This window comes from Prunus avium, chromosome 5, assembly GCF_965620075.1.
Source record: "Prunus avium chromosome 5, drPruAviu1.hap1.1, whole genome shotgun sequence".
NCBI lineage: Eukaryota > Viridiplantae > Streptophyta > Magnoliopsida > Rosales > Rosaceae > Prunus > Prunus avium.
Genome location: NC_142288.1, coordinates 26,713,994 through 26,741,706, shown reverse-complemented (window position 1 = coordinate 26,741,706; position 27,713 = coordinate 26,713,994). Strand labels below are relative to the sequence as shown.

Sequence of the window (27,713 nt, the reverse complement as noted above, 5' to 3'; positions counted from 1 at the left end):
GACCAAGGCCCAAATAGTTTTTTTTTCTCTTTTCTTTTTTCCTCTTTTAAAATAATAAATCTGATAGTCTTTTTCAAAAGATGAGGTATTGAAAAGGCAATGCCACCACCACCGCCAATCCATATGGATGAGGTATTGAATGCTGTGGTGGAAAATTGGGCTCCAAAGGCCTTTGAATAGAATCTTGATGAAGAATTATGAAGGTGGAAATGCAAATGGCATTGGCATTATATTTGTGTCTGGTCATTAGTTGCTGGGGTTTTAAGTTTGACCAACAATTTACATTGAAAGTTTGGCAACGCCAACACCCTGATTCGATAGGCATTGACTCACTGAGATTGATTGTGTGCATTTGTGAATTGCTTCTAGGTCTTTATTTTTCAAATATAGTGGGTTGCGCTTGCGGGCTCTAAATTTCAAACCTTTTACATCTTTCTGCTGCTCGCAAATGAGAAGTTAATGAGATAATTTAATTGTGATTTGAGAGTGCTAAAATCATCACCCATATCAATTTCCCCCAAAAGAAAACATCTTAATTTACATATTTTATTTTCAACCAAAATTTATAAGATGGGCCAACTTGAAGAAAACATTATCAAGAATGAAAAGAAAGGTAATCATGGCTTGTGTCATTTCCATGTAAATAAGTAACAAGACAAGATATGCGTTTGATATACGAACCAACCATCCACCAAATGACAATGACGTTCTAAATAAAAGGATCTTTGGGACCTACTCACTCATTTTTCTTATCTTTGGCACCTGCTCACCCATTTTTCTTGGAGATCCTTTATCTTAAGTGCAAGTCCACCGCATGTGAATTATTAGGGCAGGATGGGGTCCAAGGGCCAATTGCAACTCTAGTGCGCCAAGTCTAAGTCCGGGCAAGGGTTGGGTCCCATGAGCTCAGGCAAGCCCACGGGCAAATTCAGCCCGAGCTACTGCCTGGGCAAAAAGACAAAATGTTGATGTAATAATGACATTAGCAACCAAAAAAATTGAAAAAATATTATATAAAAACAAAACCAAAAATTCCATTTATAAATAAATAAATAACTAGCCGTATTCTTTATTTTCCACATCAAAAACTCTATACAAATTCATCTCCTCATATCTCGTGTGAATAGTAATTGCCTTTACTCTTGCCCTTTGGGGTGGAAACAAAAAAGGTAAGGGCTACCACAATTCACGTTACTAGTGACAAATCTTGCTTTGCCCTTGCCCTTTGGGGTGGAGGTTCTCCAATATCCCTATCTTTCCTTCCTCCTTTTGCTTTTCCCTTTCAGGGAAAAAGTAATTAACAGACCCACCACCAATTTTTTTTTTAAATTTTAAATATAAGCTAAGGGGAATGAGTTTTTGTCACGTCCCGAATCGGCTCCGCCGTAGCACGATATTGTCCGCTTTGGGAACTCACGAGCAACTTCCCAATAGGTCACCTATCCTAGGATTGCTCTAGCCCAAACTCGCTTAACTTCGGAGTTCTCATGGAATCCGAAGCCAATGAGCTCTCAAAAGGCCTCGTGCTAGATGGAGGTGGACATGTACATATAAAGCACATCACCCCCTTTCCGTTGGTCGATGTGGGATGTCACAATTTTTCACATACACACTATCACAATCGATAATTTATCAAAAATAGCCAAAACTTGACCCATAATTTCAAAAATGTCAGTTTTTATAAAATATTTCAAATATAGCAAAAAAAATAATCTAAATAGCACAAATGCCCTCAAATTTAAAACCCACATAAACCTAAAAAAGAAAACTCTATTAAATTAGGAATCTTTCTACGTACATTTGCAGACGTATTACTGCCCTAGTCAAACGATGAGTGTAGTTCTTCCTTGATTCTTCGTTCAGTTTCTTCTTCCTTGCCTAACTTCTATGGTTTTTTCTTCCCTTTTATATTAATTTGCATTTTAGTTTGTAATTTTCTAGGAGCAACGTTATGGAACTTATCATGGGATTCCTATTTTATTAATCTGATTTAGTTTTTTTTGGTGGTTAAAAAATATGCAAAATACTTGATAATATTGTTAGCAGTGGCAGAGTTGTTTCTTACTTGCTCCACCATTCATTTTCAATTTAGCATTCTAATCTCTTTGTAATTCCAAATTTATCAAAGTTTTTTATATGGTGTGGAAGGCTAGATTTTGTATGATGTAGATTACATATTGCAGATTATTAAGTATTAGCTATTTTACTGATGTTGTGCTGGATTGATACTCTTAGTTTACTTGGGTTGCTTTTGATGCGAGTGTGTTCTCTTGTACACACTGTATGTAATTTGTGGGTTTTAAATTTGAGGACATTTGTGTCTATTTAAGTGAGATTTTTGCTATATTTGAAATATTTTACAAAAAATGATAATTTTGAAATTAGAGGTCCAATTTTGGCTATTTTTGATAAATTCTCCTATCTATCAATATGCCATGAAGTTCGATCACAAACCCACTAGTTTGCAAGTCCCTTTACACTGAGCTAGACCGTTAGCACCAACCAGTTTTTTTTATCACCATGGTAAAAATTTTCCATTCAAGTAGTGTGTTGATAATTTTCAGGTCATTCATTGCAAACGTCCCATCCCATAATACAAATCATTTTATGCACCTTTTCATTTTTTGAAAAAGGAAAGGCTTACACAAATAGTCAACAATTAAAAAGAAATAAGTTGTTGTATTTTTACTTTTCTTATTTGCTAACAAAAAGTGTAATGTGTAAAGGGAAGGTGATAAACGTAGCTTATTTAGCTGTTGGTACACAATAACTGGAAAATGGTAGCATAACCCTACTACAAAACATACAAAAGAGTCAGAGTTGGAACTCGGGAAAGATAGTTGGCTGCATGATACTCCAAGTGACGATGAACCCAAGAGAAGAATATTTATTTTATATATAGGCCAATCCACTTTGAATCAATCCACAAAAATCGTGTATGGGAAAAGATAATCAATATTAAAAAGAGCGTAACAAATTCAGAATAAATCAGAATCAATTCTTTTCTGACATATGAACTGATTATTTCGTGTGTTTCTGGTTTTTGTTGAGAAGTCCATCTTGGGTGCTTTGCTTGGCTGGCTCATTATCTTCAGGAGGGTGGCACTTCAGATTTGTTTTTAAAGAAAGTTAGAAATATATGTTAAAATATCAGTCTCTTTTTTCTTTTTATAATTTTTTTTCAATTCATTTGGTATATAACGCCAAAGGACCTTAGGGTCAGTCACTCGGTGAGAGAGAGAGAGAGAGAGAGTTGTTTGGTCTCTGAGAAACTTTTCAGCCAGAACAGAGGACTCTGTTTTTATCACAAAGGAATATACAGGATAAGGGTTTGAGTTTGAGGTAGTCTTAGCTCTGTGGATATGGCAGCTAGGAGACTCTCTTGCTTACTCTCTCGTTCTCTCTCTGCTTCTTCTTCTTCTTCTTCTTCTGGGTCTGCTTCTCTGCTTCTCTCTCAAGGTGACACCACCACCCCCCCACCTTTGTCCTTTTGTACTTCGAATTTTTTTCAATTATGTTTTATTTAGTCTTCTGTTTAGATTTCATCATTAATGGGTTTTCTTTGTTCTCTGCCATGGTGTTCATTAATTGTCATGCACTACTTTAACCTCTTTGTCTGTGTTTATATGCTTTCATGGTTTTCATTCTTTGGATTGGCAGAAATGAAATTCTGAAGAGTCTTATAGAAATTGGATTTCTATGATAAGCTCTTTTAGCTGACTGATATAGTGCTACATCAAAGCTGGATTTTGATCTGATACTTTCTTCTTCCTTTCTCTCTTTTTGTTTTTTTCATTCATATAGGAAGTGATTATCAGATTCCAAAATTTGATATTTTGTTAAACTTGTTTTTCTCTGGCACCAAACAGATATCAGATTCCAAATTTGGCTGTGTGTGTTTGTGCAATCATACATTTATATGACTACCAACAGGAATCTTTATAAAAGTTGAATCCCCCAGAAATGAAAAGTCAGTGATATAAAATCCTCCTGATGAAAAAAAGAAAAAAAGAAGATGTTATAACACCCAACTGGATGTGCAACTTTAACTGAAATCATATAAGTTGTTCAATAAAAAAAGAAAAAGAAAGAAAGAAGAGATCATGTCAATAAAATTCTGTGTCTTTTATTTGGTCTCTCTCTCTCTCTCTCTCTCTCTCTCTCTTTTATGTTGTAGTATGGTGGAAACTGAATGACAGAAAACGCCTATCGTATGACTCAACTTACTATGTACAGAATGCAAAATATATGATTCATGGGATTATGGAATTTGATGCAAGATTGATATTTTGAAATACCACCATATGCATTTAGCCAAAGATGCATTAAGTCTTTAATTTTCTTTTATTTAATATGATGAAAACTATTCTTCATATGATCTTCAGGGAGAAGGGTCAACAGTTTTAGCACTGCCGCAGCAACTGAGGAATTAATCATTCCACCTGTTCAAATAAGTCACACTCAGCATCTAATCAATGGCCAATTTGTTGATGCTGCATCAGGTAATCTTTTTCCTCATTTAACAAAAATTTGCATTCCATCCCTTTGTTTTTCAGGAAGTGTTGGACTAATTGGTACTTACAAAAAACATGTAATCGAGCTAATGTTTGAAAATTCTTTTGGTCAGGAAAAACATTTCCAACATACGATCCTCGTACAGGAGAAGTGATTGCTCATGTGGCTGCGGGTGATGCAGAAGATATTAATCGTGCAGTAGCTGCTGCTCGTAAGGCATTCGATGAGGGACCATGGCCAAAGATGAGCGCTTATGTAAGAACTATTTTACATTAGATCGGTCTAAAGTTTGTAAGTACATTAATCTGTTGTGATTTAGCCGATGATTAGTATAAGCGATGTGTATATGTCAAGATATTGATTTGCTTTTCCACTGAGACTTGTTTTCTGTTTTTTTCAGGAAAGATCACGGATACTACTACGCTTTGCTGATTTGGTTGAGAAACACAGTGAAGAACTTGCAGCTCTTGAGACATGGAATAATGGGAAGCCTTATGAACAGGCTTTGCATGCCGAAGTACCAATGTTTGCTCGTCTATTTCACTACTATGCTGGTGAGAACACTGTAATCAAAGGATTTGTTTGCCTTTTTCATTCTTTGAGGCGATTTCACTAACAAGTTTTTCCTCGAATTGAGCAGGGTGGGCTGACAAAATCCATGGTTTAACTGTTCCGGCTGATGGAAAGTATCATGTACACACCCTGCATGAACCAATTGGTGTTGCAGGGCAGATAATTCCGTGGAACTTTCCTCTGCTCATGTTTGCGTGGAAAGTTGGGCCGGCACTGGCTTGTGGTAATACTATTGTCCTAAAGAGCGCAGAGCAGACGCCCCTGACTGCACTCTATGTGGCAAAGCTATTCCAAGAGGTAGGCCTGTCGAGCTCAATTATAATTCTTTATTTCTGCATCAACATGAAGTGTGCACCTGTTTTTTTTTTTTTTTGGTCTTAGTTCATGTTCTAATCTACTCAGCATCCTCTGTGACAGGCTGGTCTTCCTCCTGGTGTCTTAAATGTAGTTTCTGGAGATGGGCCAACAGCTGGTGCTCCTCTTGCCAGTCATATGGATGTGGACAAGGTAATTTTGGAGCACATATGCCCTCCTCTTGACTTTCAAGAATTTAAAGTTTATACTCATGTTTTTCAATTTTTCATATTGTCATGCATTATCTTAAAACATTACCACCTTCTTTTTCAGGTAGCTTTCACTGGATCAACTGATACCGGTAAGATTATTCTTGAGTTGGCTGCAAGAAGTAATCTTAAGCCAGTAACATTGGAGCTTGGAGGGAAATCACCTTTCATAATATGTGAGGATGCTGACATTGATCATGCTGTAGAGCTTGCACACTTTGCTCTCTTCTTTAATCAGGTTTGTTCAATTATTTTTAGACAAAGCCAGATTTGTGTGATCTGAACACATTAGTAACAGATGAATGCTGGATTACATACAGGGGCAATGTTGCTGTGCTGGGTCTCGTACTTTTGTTCATGAGCGTGTGTATGATGAGTTCATAGAGAAAGCAAAGGCACGTGCTGTGAAACGTGTCGTTGGTGATCCCTTTAAGAAGGGTGTTGAACAAGGCCCTCAGGTACTCTCTCTCTGTCTCCCTCCCCAACATGATCAGGAAGTAGAATATTTTTTTCATTTCAACAATGCTGGTCTATCATATTAATACATTTTTGAAGGTCCTTGTGTATGACAAAAACAAAGAAAATTTATGTGATGCTTCTTATCCTTGCAACGATTGACAGATCGATAACGAGCAGTTTGAGAAGGTCCTTCGATACATAAGAGCTGGCATTGACAGCGATGCTACACTTGAGTGTGGAGGTGGAAGATTGGGCTCTAAGGGCTACTTCATCGAGCCAACTGTTTTCTCAAATGTTAAGGTATTATTCCGACCTCCTATAAGTTGACCGCTAAAGCCAATACACATGAAATCTCTTGTAACATGATTCTTATTATTTTTAATCAGGATGACATGTTGATAGCAAAGGATGAGATATTCGGTCCAGTGCAATCAATTTTGAAATTCAAGTGAGTTAGAAACCTCACTCTCACACTGCATCTAATTCTTGAATTCTGCAAAAGTTGCACCTTGACATGCCTAATAATTTCACACATTGTACCAGGGACCTTGATGAAGTAGTACGAAGGGCAAACGCGACACGCTATGGTCTAGCTGCCGGTGTTTTCACCAGGAACATTGACACTGCAAACTACTTGACACGGGCGTTGAGGGCCGGGACAGTCTGGGTTAACTGCTTCGACGTCTTTGATGCTGCAATTCCTTTTGGTGGGTACAAGATGAGTGGAATAGGCAGAGAGAAGGGAATCTACAGCCTTCATAACTACTTGCAGGTGAAGGCTGTTGTTACTCCTTTGAAGAATCCAGCATGGTTGTAAATCTCTCAGCCGCACCATACTCCCATAAAATCTGTTTCGAAAATAAAATTACACGTGTGTGTGTATTGCAAAGAAAGTTGATGAATTTTTGTTATAGAAAATGATAATTGGCTTTTGGGACTGCTTCAAAGGCCTTCATCTTTTCAAATTTTAGTGAAATTCGAGCATGTTTTTATAATAATCAAAATGATGTGCTGTTCGCACCACTTTGCAAAACCCAAGGGAGGTGTCGTATAGCAGTGTAGCTCGGAAGTCCGAGTGTCGTATCCACAGAGAGCGGTGTAAAGATAACAGAGCTGAAAAAGAACAATTATGATTGAAAAGTATATTTATGCAAGATTTGATTTAAAGAAAATTTAATTGATTAAAACACTAAGGCATTGGGGTTCCACTTTTAACATAAGCATGCAACTCTTAATAATTTGATCCACAAAATATTTTATATTGTAGTTGTTCAAAATAATTAAAGCCTTTTTTAATTTCCTTTAGAAGTATTCTAAGCATAACTTGTACCATTGGCAACAAACTATCAAAAAATAAACTTCATCAAAATTCTATTAATCTTTAGTAATTCTCTTCTTTTTTTAAAAGCGTGAAAGTTTTTACTACACAATGGGAAAAACATGATTGAACCCATGAAATAGAATATCAAACATTCATCAATTAATTAAAAAGAAAACTACAAATTCCATTTGAACAAAAACTACAAAATCACATTAAAGCTTAAGTTTGGATCAAACTAATAAAAATTACACACTTATATTAAAAGCTTTCTCCCTAGCCTTAGCTAGGGAGTTAGTTCCCCATAATAAAATTAAACTAAAAACAGAAATTAAAACTTAGAAAGATGGAGGGAAAAGAGAAAGCTCAAGAGTTGTGGAGCTTGGGTGTGATTTTCCATCTGCAGCAATGCTCTATTTATAGGAATGGGAGCTGCTCTTTGTTGCTTCAATTGTATCATACTTGATTAAACTATTGTCCTATCATGCCATTGCCGTAGCCTTCCTCTCTTTAATTCTTCAATTGATGCTCCACTTACCTTGTTTATTCACTCTAGTGCTGGCAGCACCCTCCAAATCTTCATTCTTATTAGTTTGGCTGCCACACTTCAACGAGCAATTGCTTGCTAGTGGCTGGCCATTCTTCATGCTTTTATTTTATTTGTATCAATGCCATCACCACTTCTCCTTTGATAAATCTTCTTTGGCAAGTGCTGCACTCCATGCATCCATTTTAATTCTTTTGTTGCTGCTGCCATTTGTTTATTTGCTCTCTCAACAAATGAGTTGCGTATGCCATGACACCATATGCTGAGTAAAATACAAACTTTCTTTCCATTTGCAGCAGCCACTCTTTATTTCCTTTGACTGGTGCATTCATTTCTTCTTATCCTCCTTTATGTTTTGGTGCGGCACTTATTGTTAACTTGCTGCAAAACTCACCAAGAGCCTACAAAGAAAAAGTAGTAAATTTAATTTCCAATACTTTTATTAGCATAATGCCCAAATTTATAAAAACCAATCTTTAGCCTAAATAGCTCAAAATCAAATAAATTACAGCACTAACAAATATATATTTATGGATAAAACTTGTAATAATTATGTGCTCATCAAATACCCCCAAACCTATAATTTGCTAGTCCTCGAGCAAACTAAAATTAAAAACTAAGTATAAATGAAAACTAACTAAGCCACTTTCGTAGGGATCTCGATTGCATTTAGCGTATGCAATAAGCCTTTAAACCCCTAGGTTGCCCTAGTGGACGAGTTGTAGTCTCGTGAGGGTTTTCAGGGATGATACCCACAAACATCTGAAATTTTAAGTAACTCTCCTGCCAAATCATCATCAAGAATGTTAAAGCTCAAAAACCAAAATTCTCAATTCATGAACAAATTTAAAAGAGTGAACACAAATCCAAAACTTTAAGTTCTCCCAGTCTAAAGTCAAAGTCATTTATCACCATTAATAAACTTTTCATTTGCTTTCTTTGGTGTAAAGTGAACTAACACAATTGAGAAGACAAAAATTCAATCATAATCACACCATCCTTGCTATCTTAGATTTTTTTTTTTTTTTTTTTTAAATAATAAATATATACATGCAATTATGTGGACTGTGTAATGTCTAGCTCTCTTAAGCTTTCTAATTAACCCATGTAGCAAGTGTTAGGCCAATGACTCTCAAACACAAAGGCTTTAAGGCATTAGGTGTTGAAACACCCCGATGAGCTTAATAACTCGAGTTAAAAAGGCTACAAAGCTAAACAAGTCACACATGCATTTATTTTTATTTTTATTTTTAAGAACTTCACGGTTTGACGCGAACACTCACTACTGATTAGGCAAGAGGCCCGGTTACTAAGTGAAAGTTCTCTTTTTATTTTTATTTTTTATTTTTTTATTTTTTTTCAAGATAACAAAGATAAATACAATCGATCTCAAACTCTATCTTCTCAAGCGCATTAGTGTGAGTGTGAATTTTTCAAAGCTTAGCTCATAAATCATTCATTAAGTAGAAATAAATGAAAAAGACTAAAGACTGGATTAGTTATCGTATCACTCAAGTGTTCTCAATTTTAAATTCATGCATGAATATCAAATCTCAATTTAATGCAAGTATGTTTTGATGACAACAAGCGCGGAGTTTTTTTTTTTTTTGTTTTTTTTTTGAATTTTTTTTTTTAATTCTTTTTAAGGAGAAAATTTTAGAAACAAATTGTGATAACTAATTCCACTCCCCCCCAACTTGAATGAAACATTGTCCTCAATGTGTAAAACTTAGAAATAAGCAATGTTATAACAACAAATGAAGGGTATTAAAGTAAATAAAAAAAAGAATTGAAATACAAAATAAATAGAAAATACAATTACAAAACAAATAACAAACAAACAAAAGAAACAGGAACCCTTAATCACACAAGTATACAAGCAACTCATGGATGACCAGTTAAGGGCCTCAGAAAAGACAGCCAGGGGTTCCGGGAAGGTTGGAGGGGTCACAATGGTCCCGCTTAAAACCCAAACTTCTTAGACACCGAAAGTGTCGCCTAAAGAACTCCTAGACACTGTATTGACAGAGACGCTCACTGGAGTTACCAAAAGTCAACTCATATTATTTTAATTATTAAAAAAAAAACAACTTAAAATAATAACAAAATAAGTAAAGAGAAAGGATTGGAATGCTCCCCCTTGAAGCGATTAGGTCGAGCATGATACCAAGTAAAGATAGTCTGAAAATTCAATCCTGATAAACAGGATTCTCCAAGTGAATCGTGTCATCCTGCAAAACAAAATTCTCCAAAAATGGTTTAAGACGTTGACCATTAACTTTAAAAACATTACCATTCTTTGGATCTTCAATCTCCACTGCCCCAAAAGGAAAAACTCTTGTGACCACATATGGACCTGTCCATCTGGAACGAAGTTTACCAGGAAAAATATGCAATCTTGAATTATATAAGAGAACTTTCTGTGATGGTTCAAAGTTTTTCCTCAAAATGTTTCTATCATGAAAAACCTTCATTTTCTCTTTGTAAATTCGAGAGTTTTCATAAGCATCATTCCTTAATTCTGCCAACTCATTCAACTGAAGCTTCCTATTCGAACTTGCATCATTTAAACCAAAATTAAACATTTTAATTGCCCAATATGCCTTATGTTCAAGTTCAACTGGTAAATGACAAGCCTTACCGTAGACAAGTCTGTATGGTGACATCCCTATGGGGGATTTGTATGCTGTACGGTATGCCCATAAAGCATCAGTTAATCTCAAAGACCAATCTTTATGGTTAGGACTCACAGTTTTTTCCAAAATTTGTTTTATCTCCCGATTAGCAAGTTCAACTTGACCGCTTGTTTGTGGGTGATATGGGGTAGCGACTTTATGAGTGACACCATATTTTTTCATTAAAGCCTCAAAAGGTTTATTACAAAAGTGTTTTCCCCCATCACTTATAATAGCTCGAGGTGTTCCAAATCTTGCGAAAATGTTTTCTTTTAAAAACCGCAAAACAGTTTTATGATCATTATGTCGACAAGGAACAGCCTCTACCCATTTGGAAACATAATCAATACCGACCAAGATATAAAGATATCCAAAAGAAATAGGGAAAGGACCCATAAAATCAATGCCCCAACAATCAAATATTTCAATTACCAAAATTGGGTTCAAAGGCATCATATTTCTACGGGTAATTGCCCCCAACTTTTGACAACGGTCACAAGTTCGACAAAAAGAATTAGTGTCTTTAAAAAGCGTAGGCCAATAAAATCCACACTGCAAAATTTTTGCAGCGGTTTTCTTTACAGAAAAATGACCGCCACATGCTTCATTATGACAAAAAGAAATTACTGCATGGATTTCATTATTAGGCACACACCTCCTAATGATCTGATCAGGGCAGTATTTAAACAGATAGGGGTCATCCCAAAAGAAATTTCGAACCTCTGTAAGAAATTTCCTCTTGTCTTGAGCAGTCCAATCAGATGGAATTTTACCTGTAGCAAGAAAATTAACAATGTTAGCAAACCAAGGTAATTCCGAAATAGTAAATAATTGCTCATCTGGAAAAGAATCATTAATTGGCAATGTTTCAATGGAATCCTCAAAACTCAATCTAGACAAATGATCAGCCACTACATTTTCTACTCCCTTTTTGTCTTTGATTGTGATGTCAAATTCTTGAAGTAGTAGGATCCACCTAATTAGTCGAGCTTTAGCATCTTTCTTTTCAAAAAGGTATTTTAAAGCTGCATGGTCAGTGAAAATAACAATAGGTGATCCAACTATATAAGAACGAAACTTATCCAAAGCAAATACCACAACAAGGAGTTCTTTTTCAGTTGTAGAATAATTCATCTGAGCACTGTTCAAGGTTCTGCTTGCATAATGGATGACATGTGGCTTCTTATCCTTTCTTTGCCCTAAAACAGCTCCAACCGCAAAATCACTGGCATCACACATAATTTCAAAAGGTAAAGTCCAGTTAGGTGGTTGCTTAATTGGAGCAGATGTGAGCATTTCAATTAATTTATCAAAAGCCTTTTGACATGAATCAGACCACTCAAATTTACTGTCTTTTAATAGGAGATTACACAAGGGTCTAGATATTGCACTAAAATTCTGAATAAATCTCCTGTAAAAACCAGCATGACCTAAAAATGATCTGACATCTTTAACAGTTTTTGGAACTGGCAATTTTGAAATTAATTCAATTTTAGCTTTATCCACTTCAATTCCTTTATTAGAAACAATATGACCAAGAACAATTCCAGAAGAAACCATAAAATGACATTTCTCCCAATTTAAAACAAAGTTTTTCTCCTGGCATCGAACCAATACTTTTTCCAAATTACTCAAGCAATTATCAAAAGAATCACCGAAAACAGATATATCATCCATGAAAACTTCAAGAAATTGCTCAACCATATCACTGAAAATACTGATCATGCATCTTTGAAAAGTAGCAGGAGCATTACATAATCCGAAAGGCATTCTACGAAAAGCAAAAGTACCAAAAGGACATGTAAAAGTAGTTTTTTCTTGATCTTCAATGGCAATTTCAATTTGATAATAGCCTGAGTATCCATCTAGGAAACAATAAAATTCATGACCGGCTACCCTTTCTAAGATTTGATCAATAAAAGGTAAAGGGAAATGGTCTTTTCTAGTTGCAGAATTTAGCTTTCTATAATCAATGCACATGCGCCAACTTGAAACAACTCTAGTAGGTATCAATTCATTCTTGTCATTTTTAACCACAGTTATGCCAGATTTCTTAGGTACAACTTGAGTAGGACTTACCCATTTACTATCAGAGATGGAATAAATAATACCTGCATCTATTAATTTCAACACCTCAGTTTTAACAACATCTTTCATGATTGGGTTTAACCTACGCTGTGCCTCCCTGGAAGACTTGGCTTCATCCTCTAAAAATATTTTATGAGTACAAACAAGAGGACTAATTCCCTTAATGTCAGCAAGAGTCCAACCAATGGCAGATCTATGAGAATTCAACACATTAAGTAACTTACCTTCTTGCAAAGAGTTAAGTTCAGAAGATATTACCACTGGAAAAGTGTTGTTGGCCCCCAAGAATGCATGTTTAAGTCCCATAGGTAAAGGCTTCAATTCTAGATTAGGAACTTCCACATTTGATGGCAATGTCTTTTCCTTCCGAGGTGGAAGCTTCTCAAACCTTGGCGTCCATTTATCAACCTGCAAGGAATTAAATAATGAATTAAGATAAGCAATTGCCGGATCCTCAAGTAATTCAGATTCTTTAGAATTCAATAAAAGATCCTCTAAAGGTTCAGAAATACTGGTCTTCTCAAATTGATCTTGCACAAGAGCTTCAATCAAGTTCACCACTGCACAATCATCATCTTCATAAGGTCGCCTGAAAACATTAAAAATGTTAATTTCCAATGTCATGTTACCAAAACTGAGTTTCATTACCCCACTTCTGCAACTAATGTGTGCGTCACATGTAGCAAGGAAGGGACGCCCTAAAATGACAGGAATTTCATTTTCAGAATGCAAAACAGGTTGTGTATCCAAAACAACAAAGTCAACAGGGTAGTAAAATTTGTCCACTTGGACCAATACATCCTCAATTACCCCTCTCGGCACTCGTACAGAACGATCAGCAAGTTGCAACTTCATTGTTGTGGGCTTCAATTCACCAAGACCTAACTGCAAATACACTGAATATGGCAACAAATTTACACTAGCCCCCAAATCAAGCAAAGCACAATTGATGTAATTTTTTCCAATTACACATGAAAGAGTAGGACTTCCTGGATCTTTGTATTTAGGAGGGACCTTATGTTGCAATAATGCACTCACATGTTCAGTCAAAAATGCAGTTTTCTTCACCTGATGCTTTCTTTTAAATGTGCACAGATCTTTTAAAAATTTAGCATATGAAGGGATCTGTTTAATAGCATCTAACAAAGGAATATTAACTTTGACTTCTTTAAAGACATCCAAAATTTCAGAATTTTGATTCAATTTCTTTGGAGGATTTAAAGCTTGAGGAAAAGGAGCAGGAAAATGATATTCATTTGATTCATTCAAGTTGGACATGTTAAGTTTATCATTATTCTTAGATTTTTCAACTTCCTTCGGTGAAGGTGTGTTATCAATTATTTTACCACTTCTAAGAGCAATGACAGACTTAGCATGTTCAATTGAGGTTTCACACGAATTAACATTCTTTGGATTTGGTTGAGTTTGAGAAGGAAATTTTCCTTTTTCATTTATTGCAAAAGAATTTGTCAATTTAGAAATTTGGCTTTTAATTTCTTTATTTTCTTCAACCATTTGACCAAACAAGGTATCATACCTTTGATTTTGCTTCTGTTGTTCCTGCATAAATGCTTGAAGAGTATCGCTCAAAGAAGGTCTAGCATTAAATGTATTAGTTGCAGGAAACTGATGATTGAAAGAATTTCTATCACTTACCTGAGGTTGTGAATCATTGCTCCAACGAAAGTTTGGATGATTCCTTGTTGCTGGATTGTAAGTGTTGGAAAAAGGAGAATACTGTTGTTTGAAGTTTCCAACAGTAGCACAACGCTCCTCATAAGCTCCTTTCATTTCCTGAAAAATTGGGCAGTTTTTAACAGTATGACCAATCTCATAACAAGAATCACATACTTGATTAACATCAGCTTGAAAAACAGGTTGAGCCAAATTTGATTTTTCCGTTTTCAAAGCAGCTATCTCTTTAGTCAAAACCTCAAATTTTAATTTCCAATCATCTTCTTCTTTTAATTGGTAAATTCCTTTATTAGTAGAAGATGTGACAATTCTTGAACGATCAGTGGTTTCAACTAGACTGGGGACAGTCCATTGATGAGCTTTTTCAGCAATTTCATCCAAAAATTCTAGGGCATCATCAGGGTCTTTTTGCATAAAATTTCCATTACACATAGACTCAACAAATTGGCGATCACGAGGGAGAAGTCCCTCATAGATATAACTAGCAAGACGCCAGTTTTCAAAGCCATGGTGTGGGCACAAATTCAAAAGCTCTTTAAATTTTTCCCAAGTTTGGTACAAAGTTTCATTTTCTTTTTGAGAGAAATTTGAGATTCTTTTCTTAAGAGCAATTGTCTTGTGATTTGGAAAATATTTGTTAAAAAATGCTTGAGTCATTTCCCCCCAAGAACCTATGGATCTAGCCCTTAGTGAATACAACCAACTTTTAGCCTTTTCTTTTAAGGAAAAAGGAAAAAATTTCAACCTTATGAAATTAATCCTATCAAGTTGAACATTGTAAAAAGTGCCAATAGCCTCTTCAAATTCCCTAACATGCACATAAGGATTTTCACTTTCCATGCCATGAAAAATGGGAAGCAGTTGAATCATTCCAGGTTTGAAATCATAATTTGGCATGTTAGGTGGAAACATGATGCATGAAGGATTTGGTGCACGAATAGGATGCAAAAATGTCTCTAAAGTTCTAGGTGCAACTACTTCTCTTATTTCATCATTCACAATCTGAGCATTAACCATTTGTTCATTATTCGCAATTTCTTGTTCATTATTCGCAATTTCTTGTTCATCATTCACAATTGCTGCCATGCTTTCAGATTTGTTGGATATTTCAGTTGAAGAAGTTGAAGCAGAATGTTCTAAATTAACAGTTTCAGACTTTTTGACAAACCTTCCTAGATGATCTCTAGGTCGCATAAAGTAAATAAATAAATATAAAAAAACAAAAACAAAAATAAAATTTTTTTTTAAAAAATTTATATAAAAAAAAAATATTAACAATAAGATGAAAGTTGGAAAGAGTGTACCATATGTGAAGAATTTCTCATAACCAGCAAACCTCTGACCAAGGGGATCTCTGTACTCTTTGACCAGCCGCTCCCCGGCAACGGCGCCAATTTGTTCGCACCACTTTGCAAAACCCAAGGGAGGTGTCGTATAGCAGTGTAGCTCGGAAGTCTGAGTGTCGTATCCACAGAGAGCGGTGTAAAGATAACAGAGCTGAAAAAGAACAATTATAATTGAAAAGTATATTTATGCAAGATTTGATTTAAAGAAAATTTAATTGATTAAAACACTAAGGCATTGGGGTTCCACTTTTAACATAAGCATGCAACTCTTAATAATTTGATCCACAAAATATTTTACATTGTAGTTGTTCAAAATAATTAAAGCCTTTTTTAATTTCCTTTAGAAGTATTCTAAGCATAACTTGTACCATTGGCAACAAACTATCAAAAAATAAACTTCATCAAAATTCTATTAATCTTTAGTAATTCTCTTCTTTTTTTAAAAGCGTGAAAGTTTTTACTACACAATGGGAAAAACATGATTGAACCCATGAAATAGAATATCAAACATTCATCAATTAATTAAAAAGAAAACTACAAATTCCATTTGAACAAAAACTACAAAATCACATTAAAGCTTAAGTTTGGATCAAACTAATAAAAATTACACACTTATATTAAAAGCTTTCTCCCTAGCCTTAGCTAGGGAGTTAGTTCCCCATAATAAAATTAAACTAAAAACAGAAATTAAAACTTAGAAAGATGGAGGGAAAAGAGAAAGCTCAAGAGTTGTGGAGCTTGGGTGTGATTTTCCATCTGCAGCAATGCTCTATTTATAGGAATGGGAGCTGCTCTTTGTTGCTTCAATTGTATCATACTTGATTAAACTATTGTCCTATCATGCCATTGCCGTAGCCTTCCTCTCTTTAATTCTTCAATTGATGCTCCACTTACCTTGTTTATTCACTCTAGTGCTGGCAGCACCCTCCAAATCTTCATTCTTATTAGTTTGGCTGCCACACTTCAACGAGCAATTGCTTGCTAGTGGCTGGCCATTCTTCATGCTTTTATTTTATTTGTATCAATGCCATCACCACTTCTCCTTTGATAAATCTTCTTTGGCAAGTGCTGCACTCCATGCATCCATTTTAATTCTTTTGTTGCTGCTGCCATTTGTTTATTTGCTCTCTCAACAAATGAGTTGCGTATGCCATGACACCATATGCTGAGTAAAATACAAACTTTCTTTCCATTTGCAGCAGCCACTCTTTATTTCCTTTGACTGGTGCATTCATTTCTTCTTATCCTCCTTTATGTTTTGGTGCGGCACTTATTGTTAACTTGCTGCAAAACTCACCAAGAGCCTACAAAGAAAAAGTAGTAAATTTAATTTCCAATACTTTTATTAGCATAATGCCCAAATTTATAAAAACCAATCTTTAGCCTAAATAGCTCAAAATCAAATAAATTACAGCACTAACAAATATATATTTAGGGATAAAACTTGTAATAATTATGTGCTCATCATGTGCCACCAAAGAAAGTACTTGAACCTCTCTCATCTAATCACTCCCGATAAGAAATAGCAAATTATGTACTTAATTCTTCATGTAACCTTATTTGCACGTTAACCCAACCCTTGGTCATATCTCATATCCAAAAGAATAAAAACGAAGTACGCAATTCCTGACCATAGATGCATGCGAGTTTCACAATAGAGTCTACATGCATCAATAGCTATAGCAATGGATCAGTCATGCGCCCAAGTGAACGACTGATCTAACATTCTCCAAGTTGTTTCTCAGAAACTACTTTCTTTGAGACTTGGAGCAGGCTTTGTGGACTTAAGACTTTTCTTTACAAAACAGTGACGGGGAGGCTTGGCATCACTCAGTGAACATAAACATTTTTCCTTGGAGAAAATCGTATAGACTAACTCACTGAGTTAGTGAAGAATATGCCATAGTCCCAATCATACTGAATAAAGTAAAAAACAATGAAGGCGCATTATTTATCTTCTCCAAAATTATTGCAATGCCAAGGAAACAGGCGCGTTCGATTAGTCATGAAAGGATTGGTCCACCCATCAAATCTGCCGTCTACCTCTAGTCAACATCATTATGTTGTTTTATTTATTTATTTATTTTAGTTGAAGAAAAAAGAAGCAAATTACAAATTAATTAGAAAGATTTGTGGACACGTAGAAGAACATGATTGGTGAAGCACTCCCAAATACTAGATGCCTCAGATGAATATCATCACCTTATTTAGATAAGCATCTGAAAATGACCCGTGTCACGTGTCTTCCTAGTACATGGTTTACATGGTTAAAACAAATAAAAAAATGCATGGGTTTTTTGGTCTCACCCTTCTTGACTGTTTATTCATGACTTTCTCAGATGCCTATCAATTAATAATTTTTATGTTGGAAACTTCCTCTCGAGGAGAAATTTTAGTATGTGATCGTCGTACAACCACGTGGTGTTTTATTAATATATAAATACATGTATATAGTGTAAACAGATATGTAACATCACATATTGATATGACCGCATCACGTAATAGTGATTGTTTTGCATAAGTCCATATGAAACAATTTTGTTCGTTGTTGTTGTTTGTACGCCAAAAAGAACTTAACTGAATATACTGATCCAGCCAAAACACAGAGGGGATGAAAATTGCCGGGATTCTAAACTAATTCACCTGACCCACAACCATCCCTTTTAGAAACACTGTTTAAGATAAGATTTTTCCATTAATTCATTAAGAATATTGATTAAAATAGTCATTAATTTTCCCATCAATAATCTTATCCAAACATAAAAGCATTTTGATGTAAATAAATACACATGATTTTTCATTTGAATTTGCATATTTTTTGTAGCCTATGTTCAGAGTGTAATGATATTATTTCTTTTTAATATTATTATTAGCAACAAAGCAAAACCCATACAATTAACGAAATAAATTCAATCGTTAATGGAAAAATAATTAAAAATACAAGACTAGCTTTGCTTCTAATTTGGGGTGGGCACGGTCCGGTTTGGTCCGGTTTCATCCTCAAACCACAGCTGAACCAATTAAACTTTTACGGTCCGGTGTGGTTCGGTTTGAGCTAAAATCAAAATGAAAACCAAACCAAACCAAACCATTCATATCCGGTTTGGTGCGGTTTGGTTCGGCCGGTTTAGGCATAAAAGAAAACATGCTTACAATAACACAAAACCTGTTAACATCTGTATTCCATCAAATAATCCTAAAACTGAACTTGCTCCTAACAAACATAAACATTTTCATCAAAGTTCATCCAAAATTCCAGCAACAAACTTCAACATACAATCCCATATTTTCATACATATACAAACAAATTTCAATACCCAATTGATTAATACAATTGGAAATTACATACCAACTAGTCAGATACAACATTCATTCTGATTTTATCAAATTAATGCAAAGAACAAAAAGCCAAACAAACACATTTCTTCTTATTCTTCTGCAAGGCATTTCTGAGAAAGCCATTAACCATATACTCTGTCACTGTTGGCACAGAACCTCCCGGCCCATCAAGCACAACACCATAGAAGCTACCACATTGAGGTGGTGCAAATCAGCAAGTTTAATGGCCTCGTTCCAGAAATCGTCTCTCTGATTGAATACAAAATCTACAACATAGGGACCATGCAAGTGAGGTATTAATAATAAAAAATTAATAGCCTTTTGGAAACTAGTGCAATGAAAAGACAAATCATTTATTCTTCCATAACCCAATTCTCTCAGCTCTTCCCACACCCTGACAGACCCAATCCCATATTTTCATTAATACAAATAATTGATTAATAAAAAACAAATTAGAAATTTCAAAACCTAATTGATTAATTGACATCTTACAAAGCAGAGTAAGACAACAAAACAAAAACAAAAACTGGGTATGATTCAAGAATTGAAACAAACCTTAGTTCTAAGAGGGTGGGATTGAATCATTGAAGTGGTATGAGCTATTTTCTCCAAGCCCCATTGAGTATCTCAAACATGGTTTTGCAGCTGCGAATTAAGAGGAAGATCCAAGAGGCACAACTGGGTTTTCGAAGAAGGAAGAGATGAGGTCAACAACTTGGAGGTGCTGAGGCTAATAATGAGATCTGGCGGCTGCTTCGCTTGGGTTTTTTTTTCAGATTAGGTTTGAGTTTTAGTTGTAGAGAAGAGAAGAGAGAGGCTTCGAATGTGAGTGTAGTGGAGGGTTTTCTTGGTTTTGTTATGTTTTTGGGGTCCAATTAGGTGTGAAAGGGTACATAATATGCCTTTTTACTAACCAATTGTTGTTTGACACATGTATATTAAATAAAATTAATATTAAATGGAGTTATATCGGTTCGGTTTGGTTTAGGACAGTTTCAAAAACACTCAAACCGCAGCCGAACCAAATCAACCCGGTTCGGATCGATTTTTCAAACTGTTGACTTTTTCGTTGGTCAAAACCAAACCAAACCAAACCAATATAATCGGTTCGGCCGGTGTAATCGGATCGGCCGGATTGATGCCCACCCCTACTTCTAATCAACATTAAAAACCCATTTGACTAAATAAACCACAGAAAAGTGACACATTTGTTGCCTTTGTGTTCCCCATTGCCACCGTAACACGTCGGTCAGCTGGCTTGTCCACGTGTCTTAGTCGGTCTGTGGGACCCGTAAAAATCACTCCCGCCAACGACAAACTGTCCGTATACACGAAACAGTACGTGAATCAACATTGACCAAAGATCCAAGAAGCCGCGGGTATCCAACCACACTTTCCCACGTGTCCAGGGAGGCCTATCCAGTTGAGTGCAATCCGAGTCAACGTAGAAACGTGGCAGCACAGATGCCTGCCACGTGCAGGTAAGATTTAGGAACAGCGAAAGCTTGTACTTCTCTCCTATATTGCTACAACTCTGCCACTCCTTCCCCAATAGCAATTCTAATATGCGCATGACTCTCATTCTCTTATGAGTCTTCTTCCAAACCAATTCTATGTACAAAAACAGAGCTCCTCTGTTCTCTCCCACACTATTGCTTCAATGGCTCAGAAATTCGATAGTTGCGACCGCCGGATTCTGACGCTCCCGGCGGTACGCCCTTGTGAGTCAATCTCTCCGGCGACCCTTCTCGGCTCTCTGATCCCTCTCTCCCGCAACATATGCAATTTCCAATCCAAACACTTTGCAACGCAACGGAGAAATAGCCGAGAAATAATCCGCCAAGTTAGTATTCTTCTCATGTTCTTTGAGGAAATTCGAGACTGCAATTCTGTTCTTTCACGTTCTGCCATCCTCTGCCTGTCCGAGCTTCACCTGAGCTTTCAAAAAATTCTGTTTTTATTGGAAGATTGCACGAGGGATGGCGCTCGGATTTGGATGCTGACAAAATGCGAGCTTCTTGCAAGTCATTTCCGGATGATAATTCGAGCTTTGGCCACCGCCCTTGATGTTTTGCCATTGAGTTTGATCGATGTGGATTTTGAAATCAAGCAGGTGGTTGAATTAGTATTGAAGCAATCAAGGAAGGCAGAATTTGAGCCTGACCCAGATGAAAAATTGGCTTCGAAAAGATTGCTTGCAATATTGCATCAATTCGAAAAGGGAATTGAACCGGATTTGAATGGCCTAAAGAGGGTTCTTGATTACCTTGAAATCAAAAGCTGGAGTGAATGTAGCATGGAGATTAAATTCTTGGAAGAAGAAATCGCTTTTTCTGAGAGTTCGAATTGCGACGAAAGAGAGGTTCCTTTTCTCAGTAGCTTGGTGGGGTTCATGAGCTACAGCAGGGGAGTGATTTTCGAAGCACTGGATGATCAAAACTCTTCGAGTCGAGTCGATGCTAGGTGCGGCATGGAGACACACTTTAGTTGCTTAAACCCTGAAGATTTTAGGTGCCCAATTTCTCTTGAGCTGATGCTTGATCCGGTGACTGTATCTACAGGTCAGACTTACGATCGGTCTTCGATTCAGAAATGGCTCAAAGCTGGAAACAAGCTCTGTCCCAAAACAGGGGAGAGGCTCACAAGCACAGAGTTGGTACCTAATTCGATTCTGCGAAAGATAATCAAAAAGTTTTATGCCAACAATGGCATTTCTCTTAGCAAGTCAGGAAGACAAAGCCGCGACATAAGTCGAACCGCTGCGCCTGGCAGCCCGGCCGCTGCTGAAGCTATGAAGTTTCTTTCAAGATTTCTCAGCAGCAGGCTTGCTTTCGGTACAAATCAACAGAAAAACAAGGCTGCTTATGAGATTCGATTGCTCGCAAAATCGAACATTTTCAATAGGTCTTGTTTGATCAAGGCTGGCTCTGTCCCTCCTCTCCTGAAACTATTGTGTTCCACTGATGCATCCACGCAAGAGAACGCAATCGCAGCCTTGTTGAAGCTCTCAAAATATGCAAGCGGCAAGAAATTGATAATGGCACGTGGAGGACTGCCATCAGTTCTTGCTGTTCTTGAACATGGATTGAGTTTAGAAGCCAGGCAAAGTGCAGCTGCAACAATATTCTACATCTCCTCAGTGAAGGAGTATCGAAAAGTGATCGGGGAAACACCTGAGGCCATCCCAGCTCTTGTGGAGCTGATCAAGGAAGGGACAAGTTGTGGGAAGAAGAATGCTGTGGTTGCGATTTTCGGGCTGCTCCTCTTGCCCGAAAATCAACAAAAGGTGCTTGAAGCAGGTATTGTTCCATTGCTCGTTGAGAGATTGGCTTCATCAGAAAATACTGAACAACTTCTCAATGACACACTGGCAGTTCTTGCAATGCTGGCTGAGAATGTCGAGGGAGCACTTGCAATCCTGCACACCACGGCATTGCATCTGATCACCCGCATTCTTCAAACTTCATCATCCCAAACCGCGAAAGAGTATTGCGCTTCAACATTGCTGTCGTTGTGCATCAATGGTGGGGTGGAGGTTGTTGCTGTTTTGGCAAAGGACTCATCTCTGATGCCTAGACTCTTTTCGCTCCTGACGGATGGAACCGCTCACGCAAGCAAGAAAGCGCGATCGCTCATCAAAATTATGCATAACTTCCACGAAACTAGCTCTTTGAGATGGATGAGTTCTGCAGCTCCAAGAGCACAATGCATTCGGGAACGGTGATTCATCTCAAATTCTTTCTGACAAATCCATGTAAATACATACATTTAGCTGGTGTGAAGTACACAAAAATTTTGTGATTTTTTTCATTGCTTTTCTACCCTTTGTTTGCCAAGAAATTAGCTCATATTTTTTGCAGGAGCTATATATGTTACTTGTATAAATACAATTTATATTTGATTTTTTTGGTATGGTGGTTCGGAAATACATCATGTTGTTGTAGTAGTATGCAAATGTTTGTGACAGAAAGCTAGGAGTTATATTTTCGGGGATGGTATCTATATTTTGTGAAAAAAGATGGAGCAAAAGTGTCTAATTCTTCTTGAACCAAAACTAAAAGTGAGAAGAGCAGTTATTCTAGAATTAAAGTGCTAACAATTTTATCTGCCTTTACTTAGAAATTTTATTTTGCGTATTGGATACATCACGTAATGTGATAGACATAGTATATTGACTCGTTCACTAGTCGTATCAATTAGGGTTTAGGGTATTGTAACGATTGTCATATACTAGTAGAAACCGAGAAAAAATGAAACTCCTAATTCTACAAGGATTTGTGTACTAAGCAAATAGCTTACCTTAACTTTCTAATTTAATTTGTGTTGTATTTTAGTAAAACATTGCACCTCTTCTAAACAAACGAACACGCGCGCGTATCCACTACGTCATAGTCCAGCTGGAAACGACGAAAGAAAACGTGTCGTTCTTCGTGGTTTGGAACTTGAAGGGAACACCTGAAAGGCTGAAACCGACTATCCCCCAAACGCCGCCGTTTTACTCTTCTTCGTCCTTAACTCTCTGTTGCTTTGAAGCTTTCCCGTATAAACCACAAGGTTCTAGCCCGAGAGGATCACCATCCCCACCTAAAATTCCTTGATCTCAGTTTTCAGCTTCTCCAATCTCTCTATCTCTGTAAGTTCTACTTCTCATTACATTTTCTCTCACACTCCAATTAGGAAAGTTAGGTTTTTTAATTTGGGGCTGAAGTTCAATTTTCAATTTCTTCTTTTGTGAAAATTTGGTATGCAAATTTCTGTTTTCAGAAGCAAGACAAACACTGTATCGAATATTTCTGTGTGTGTTTATCCTGGTTTCATGGAATTTGAAAGCTGAAACGGCTTTTGTTATGTTAGTGTGCGCTTTGAGGATTGAGATGGCGACGGAGCCCAAGCCAGTGACAGAGGTCGCCAAGATGGATCTGTTCGAAGATGACGACGAGTTCGAAGAGTTTGATATGAATGAAGGTATGCAATTGCACTTCAATACCTGCTTGAATCGCTGCTCCAGTCTCAGCTCTGCTATTTCATTATTAGGGTTTCAATTTGATTATTTTGTTTGGAAATTGTTGATATTGATTGTTATGCATGCCCTTGTGAATTGGAATTTAGTGTATGAATAAAATTCCTCTTAGTTTTATCATCTAGGATGCTAAAATTGGTGAAATTTAGTAATTTGATGATGAATTCAAATGGGTAATTTTTGTTGAGGCCTTTTGGTGCTCATGCTTCTCAAATTTTAGTTCACCACCTTGTAGATTTACTTTGTGTAAACGTGGTGCTCCTCTGCATAACACTGGTTAGAGTGCTTGCATTTTTGTTTTTCTTCTGGGCCATAGTAATTGATAGGTGTTAATCCATTGTCTATGGTTGCAATGCTGCCTCATTCTAACTTGTTTGCATTTCCTTCTTTGAATGATGCCAGAATGGGAGGACAAAGAGGAAGGCAAGGAAGTGGCACAGCAGTGGGAAGATGACTGGGACGACGACGACGTCAACGATGACTTCTCTCTGCAGCTGAGGAGGGAGCTGGAGAACAATACTGAGAAGAGCTCAGCTTAATGGGTTCTTTGCATTATGACCTAGTTAGTTGAAGTTGAGATGGGTTTTCTTGTTAGTTTTCGTTTCAAAACACTAGCTTCCTGTTTACAGACATAAAACCTTTGCAATGTACTTTTGTGTTAAAGCCTCAGGATTTGTGAGCTGAATTTGAGTTTTGTGTTAAAGCTTCCATTCAAAAAAAAAAAGACTGCATTGCATTTTATGCTTTCCCAAGAGAGAAATTAGAAGGGATTTACGCGTTGACATTACACCCAAAAATTCAGAAGCCAACAACAAATCCATCAGAGGAAAAAGGGTCACATGGGTTTACAGCTGATCTTAAATTATTCTAAGAGGAAGACGACTTCGAAATCCAACAACGAAAGTACAAAACTTCAAATCATCCAAAAGCAGAGAAAACGAAATTTGTGCCTTCTGCCCCCTATGCAAGAAAAACCTCAAAATTTTACTGTCTAATGTGGATTCAAATCTCTATCTACTTATTGGGAAAACAAATTATCACTTTGGAAAAATAATAATTTGAGATATGATTATATTAAGTGGAACGAGAATTGAATTCTTTTGGAAAAAGGAAGCAAGAAAATTTATACAAGAACATCACTATTCACAATTATTGGAAAACAGAGTGTGTGGAAGCTAATGGCTGCAAGGTAACCTTCATTCTATGTCAATTCAATTCGATAATCACCTGCAACACTACTTTCCTCCCCCAAACTTACTTCAATCTTCGGAGTTTTAGCACAAGTTCGACACACCGGGCAAACCGGCGTCTTCAACAACCATGAGTCTATGCATTGAGCATGGAAGCTGTGCCTGCAATTAGGCAACTGCCTGCACCTCTCCCCTGCCTTGAAATTTTCCAAGCAAATTGCACAATCCACAGGGCTAGTCCCTTTCTCTCCTGCCATGTAGTCAAAGCAAGGAAGCATATTTAGTTCCTCATTGGTCATCCTTTTGATCCCAATGCTGCTTCTTGGAACAATATCAACACCTTGGTTGCCTCTGTTGAAAGTTATCCTAACAATACAGACATGAATTACTACTAAAACAGCAATAGCCACAAACAGCAGTATCACAGAGATAATAATCCCCATAACCATAACCTATGAAACCCAGATAGAGTTTCCTTTTCTTTTTTCTCAAGGCACTAAAGATTTCCCAGCTCTCACAAAATTGAGAACAAAACCCAGAAGATTTTCTCAACTTTTCTGATCATAAGGATCCCAAGTTACCTCAAATCTTATCATATACTTATTAAACACTAAAGCCAAGCTGGAAGCTTTTTGGCCACCTCATGCATCAAAACCATCGATCTTATCTGGGCCCAGTTGGTGCAGACTGCTTCAGGTGGCAAGAAGAAGCTGAAGCAGAACATGCTTGAGGAAAGAACAAAGGGTTCCTTGGGGTTTGAGTTTGGTTGAATGTGGCAGTTTTGTTACAAGTGGTGGGCTGCTTCTGTCCCCTTCTTTTTATGTCGACAAATTACAGAGAGAGTACCCGACCTTATCAATAATTTGTTCATAAATGAAGGGAAAACGACACATTTGACCATTGAGATTTGAGGCATTAACATTTCATTCAAAGTTTAGACTAATCCATGAGGCTTCTCAGGCCCCAAAAAAAGAAAAGAAGTAAAGAAGGAAAATTTGGTAAAGCTCTGAGAGAGAGAGAGAGAACAACACAAAAGTTAAGGCCCTTGAGGGCCCTGCGGTTTGCCCTTGCCTTGACTAGGAAACTTACAAAGTGATTGATGATCTGATTGAATTCAGACAAAGGCTCCTTCAAAATGGGATATTTTTTGAGTCTCTTGCCTAATTGCTTAGAAATTTCTATTACAAGACAAGAGTTGGCTAATTAGCTTATAATTAGACTAATTTCTATTACTTGAAAGATAAGGTATTTTCAAGTTCATTTAACAATCATATTCTTGAGAATCTCCCGATTCAGCTAATCATATTATTACCAGTATGGTTAATTTAGATGAATTGAATATCATTACATGAATTAAGATGTCAACCTCCAGAATCTATTCTGTGGAATTTATTCATAATACAGCACATCAAATGATTTTGTCCTCACACCTACATATATAAAAATATTCATCTAAGCGGTTTGAGTCATGCCAGTTTGCTAGCTAGCCCAACTTCTTCGCAAAAACAATAATTTAGATGGTTGTGGTTGGAGATTTATACACCCATCTTACTTTTATTTATTTTTTTTAATTTTATGTGGCATTTTTCAAAAGGTCGGATTGAATCATGATTCATGCAGGACGTATCAAAACTATAAAACATCCATGTAGCAGATTTTGATAGCAACATGCAAAATCAAAAGTTTGACAAGGATCAATAAAAAAATATATATTAATGTATATATGCATATATCAAGTTTTGAGCATTAACCTAAAGTTGGCTAAACATGTACCATGGTTGCAAACCAAGCAGATAGGATTGGGTGGATGATCATTTGATCTAACGACATTTAAAATTTCACTTAATTAGAAGAAGTATTTAGTCCAAATTTTATGAATGATAGTTTATATATTGCTGGATTCAAAGAAAACAAAAAGTAGATAGTACAAGATGTACCACGTATCCGTATTACCGTAGTATTTTATAATCACTTCTTTTTTTGTTTTTAGAAAATGTTGTGTCTCCTTGATTTAAATATCAACCGTACACAATTAAAATCTAAAGACTCCTAGGCAATACATTAGCATTCCAACTAATTAACACTTGTTTTTGTACTATTTTTCTTCTCTTAACACTTTTTAGGTAAGGCCCAAGGGTATCCACCGCCGACAGCAGTGACTAATCCCTTTCGCCGTGGGAGCTCTCCCAATGGAGGTAAACGGCTGGCCATGAAATGCGCTCCATTCCCATTGGCGGGGATCTTCTCTTAACACTTTTAACTTGGAAGAATGAAGTGACAAAACAAAATATTAATTGAGAGTGATTAGAAAATTCAGGACGAGAAAAAAGGGTCAATAGAAACATAGTTATTTGTGGAAGCCTCCAATTTTAGTCGATGACATTT

General features: G+C 36.6%; 4 protein-coding genes, 1 long non-coding RNA gene, 1 other non-coding gene and 1 pseudogene across 7 annotated transcripts; 4 read left to right on the top strand and 3 right to left on the bottom strand.

Moving 5' to 3' along the window:
- Positions 1 to 3,018: 3,018 nt before the first annotated feature.
- ALDH2B4 (aldehyde dehydrogenase 2B4) lies at positions 3,019 to 7,114 on the top strand. Its single transcript, XM_021970303.2, has 11 exons — positions 3,019 to 3,459; positions 4,386 to 4,502; positions 4,628 to 4,770; positions 4,916 to 5,069; positions 5,156 to 5,385; positions 5,506 to 5,595; positions 5,716 to 5,889; positions 5,972 to 6,109; positions 6,273 to 6,410; positions 6,497 to 6,558; positions 6,654 to 7,114. The coding sequence occupies exons 1-11, from the start codon at positions 3,363 to 3,365 to the stop codon at positions 6,925 to 6,927; spliced, it is 1,617 nt and encodes a 538-aa protein (XP_021825995.2). The 5' UTR covers positions 3,019 to 3,362; the 3' UTR covers positions 6,928 to 7,114.
- Positions 7,115 to 8,365: 1,251 nt separating this feature from the next.
- On the bottom strand, positions 8,366 to 14,016 carry LOC148294590 (uncharacterized). The gene is made up of 5 exons (XM_088253811.1): positions 12,963 to 14,016; positions 11,288 to 11,423; positions 10,505 to 10,675; positions 10,269 to 10,339; positions 8,366 to 8,376 (listed from the first exon to the last, which is right to left on the bottom strand). The coding sequence occupies exons 1-5, from the start codon at positions 14,014 to 14,016 to the stop codon at positions 8,366 to 8,368; spliced, it is 1,443 nt and encodes a 480-aa protein (XP_088109937.1).
- Positions 14,017 to 14,935: 919 nt separating this feature from the next.
- Positions 14,936 to 15,042, top strand: LOC148294589 (small nucleolar RNA R71). Its single transcript, XR_015836148.1, has one exon. It is a non-coding gene; the product is annotated as a small nucleolar RNA R71 (small nucleolar RNA).
- Positions 15,043 to 18,998: 3,956 nt separating this feature from the next.
- LOC148294588 (uncharacterized) lies at positions 18,999 to 20,134 on the bottom strand. The gene is made up of 2 exons (XR_015835846.1): positions 19,674 to 20,134; positions 18,999 to 19,384 (listed from the first exon to the last, which is right to left on the bottom strand). It is a non-coding gene; the product is annotated as an uncharacterized LOC148294588 (long non-coding RNA).
- Positions 20,135 to 20,659: 525 nt separating this feature from the next.
- LOC110766933 (U-box domain-containing protein 19 pseudogene) lies at positions 20,660 to 23,046 on the top strand (annotated as a pseudogene).
- Positions 23,047 to 23,585: 539 nt separating this feature from the next.
- LOC110766934 (protein DELETION OF SUV3 SUPPRESSOR 1(I)) lies at positions 23,586 to 24,841 on the top strand. Of its 2 annotated transcripts, none has more exons than XM_088253504.1 (3): positions 23,586 to 23,751; positions 23,883 to 24,083; positions 24,541 to 24,841. In XM_088253504.1, the coding sequence occupies exons 2-3, from the start codon at positions 23,966 to 23,968 to the stop codon at positions 24,675 to 24,677; spliced, it is 255 nt and encodes an 84-aa protein (XP_088109630.1). In that variant the 5' UTR covers positions 23,586 to 23,751; positions 23,883 to 23,965; the 3' UTR covers positions 24,678 to 24,841. The 2 variants fall into 2 exon arrangements, with proteins under 2 accessions (XP_088109630.1, XP_021826047.1); XM_021970355.2 differs by having other exon boundaries at positions 23,590 to 23,751; positions 23,973 to 24,083.
- Positions 24,842 to 25,339: 498 nt separating this feature from the next.
- LOC110766943 (RING-H2 finger protein ATL77-like) lies at positions 25,340 to 25,771 on the bottom strand. Its single transcript, XM_021970362.2, has one exon. The coding sequence runs from the start codon at positions 25,769 to 25,771 to the stop codon at positions 25,340 to 25,342; it is 432 nt and encodes a 143-aa protein (XP_021826054.1).
- Positions 25,772 to 27,713: the final 1,942 nt, after the last annotated feature.

Coding starts and splice junctions, on each gene's coding strand:
- ALDH2B4 (XM_021970303.2), top strand. CDS start 3,363: ATGGCAGCTAGGAGACTCTCTTGCTTACTCTCTCGTTCTCTCTCTGCT. Junction 3,460..4,385: donor TTCTCTGCTTCTCTCTCAAG/GTGACACCACCA, acceptor TATGATCTTCAG/GGAGAAGGGTCAACAGTTTT. Junction 5,596..5,715: donor GTCATATGGATGTGGACAAG/GTAATTTTGGAG, acceptor CTTCTTTTTCAG/GTAGCTTTCACTGGATCAAC.
- LOC148294590 (XM_088253811.1), bottom strand. CDS start 14,016: ATGTCCAACTTGAATGAATCAAATGAATATCATTTTCCTGCTCCTTTT. Junction 11,424..12,962: donor ACTTAACTCTTTGCAAGAAG/GTAAGTTACTTA, acceptor TTCTTGCTACAG/GTAAAATTCCATCTGATTGG. Junction 10,340..10,504: donor AGGAAGCTTCAGTTGAATGA/GTTGGCAGAATT, acceptor ACTTCGTTCCAG/ATGGACAGGTCCATATGTGG.
- LOC110766934 (XM_088253504.1), top strand. CDS start 23,966: ATGTTAGTGTGCGCTTTGAGGATTGAGATGGCGACGGAGCCCAAGCCA. Junction 24,084..24,540: donor AGAGTTTGATATGAATGAAG/GTATGCAATTGC, acceptor GAATGATGCCAG/AATGGGAGGACAAAGAGGAA.
- LOC110766943 (XM_021970362.2), bottom strand. CDS start 25,771: ATGGGGATTATTATCTCTGTGATACTGCTGTTTGTGGCTATTGCTGTT.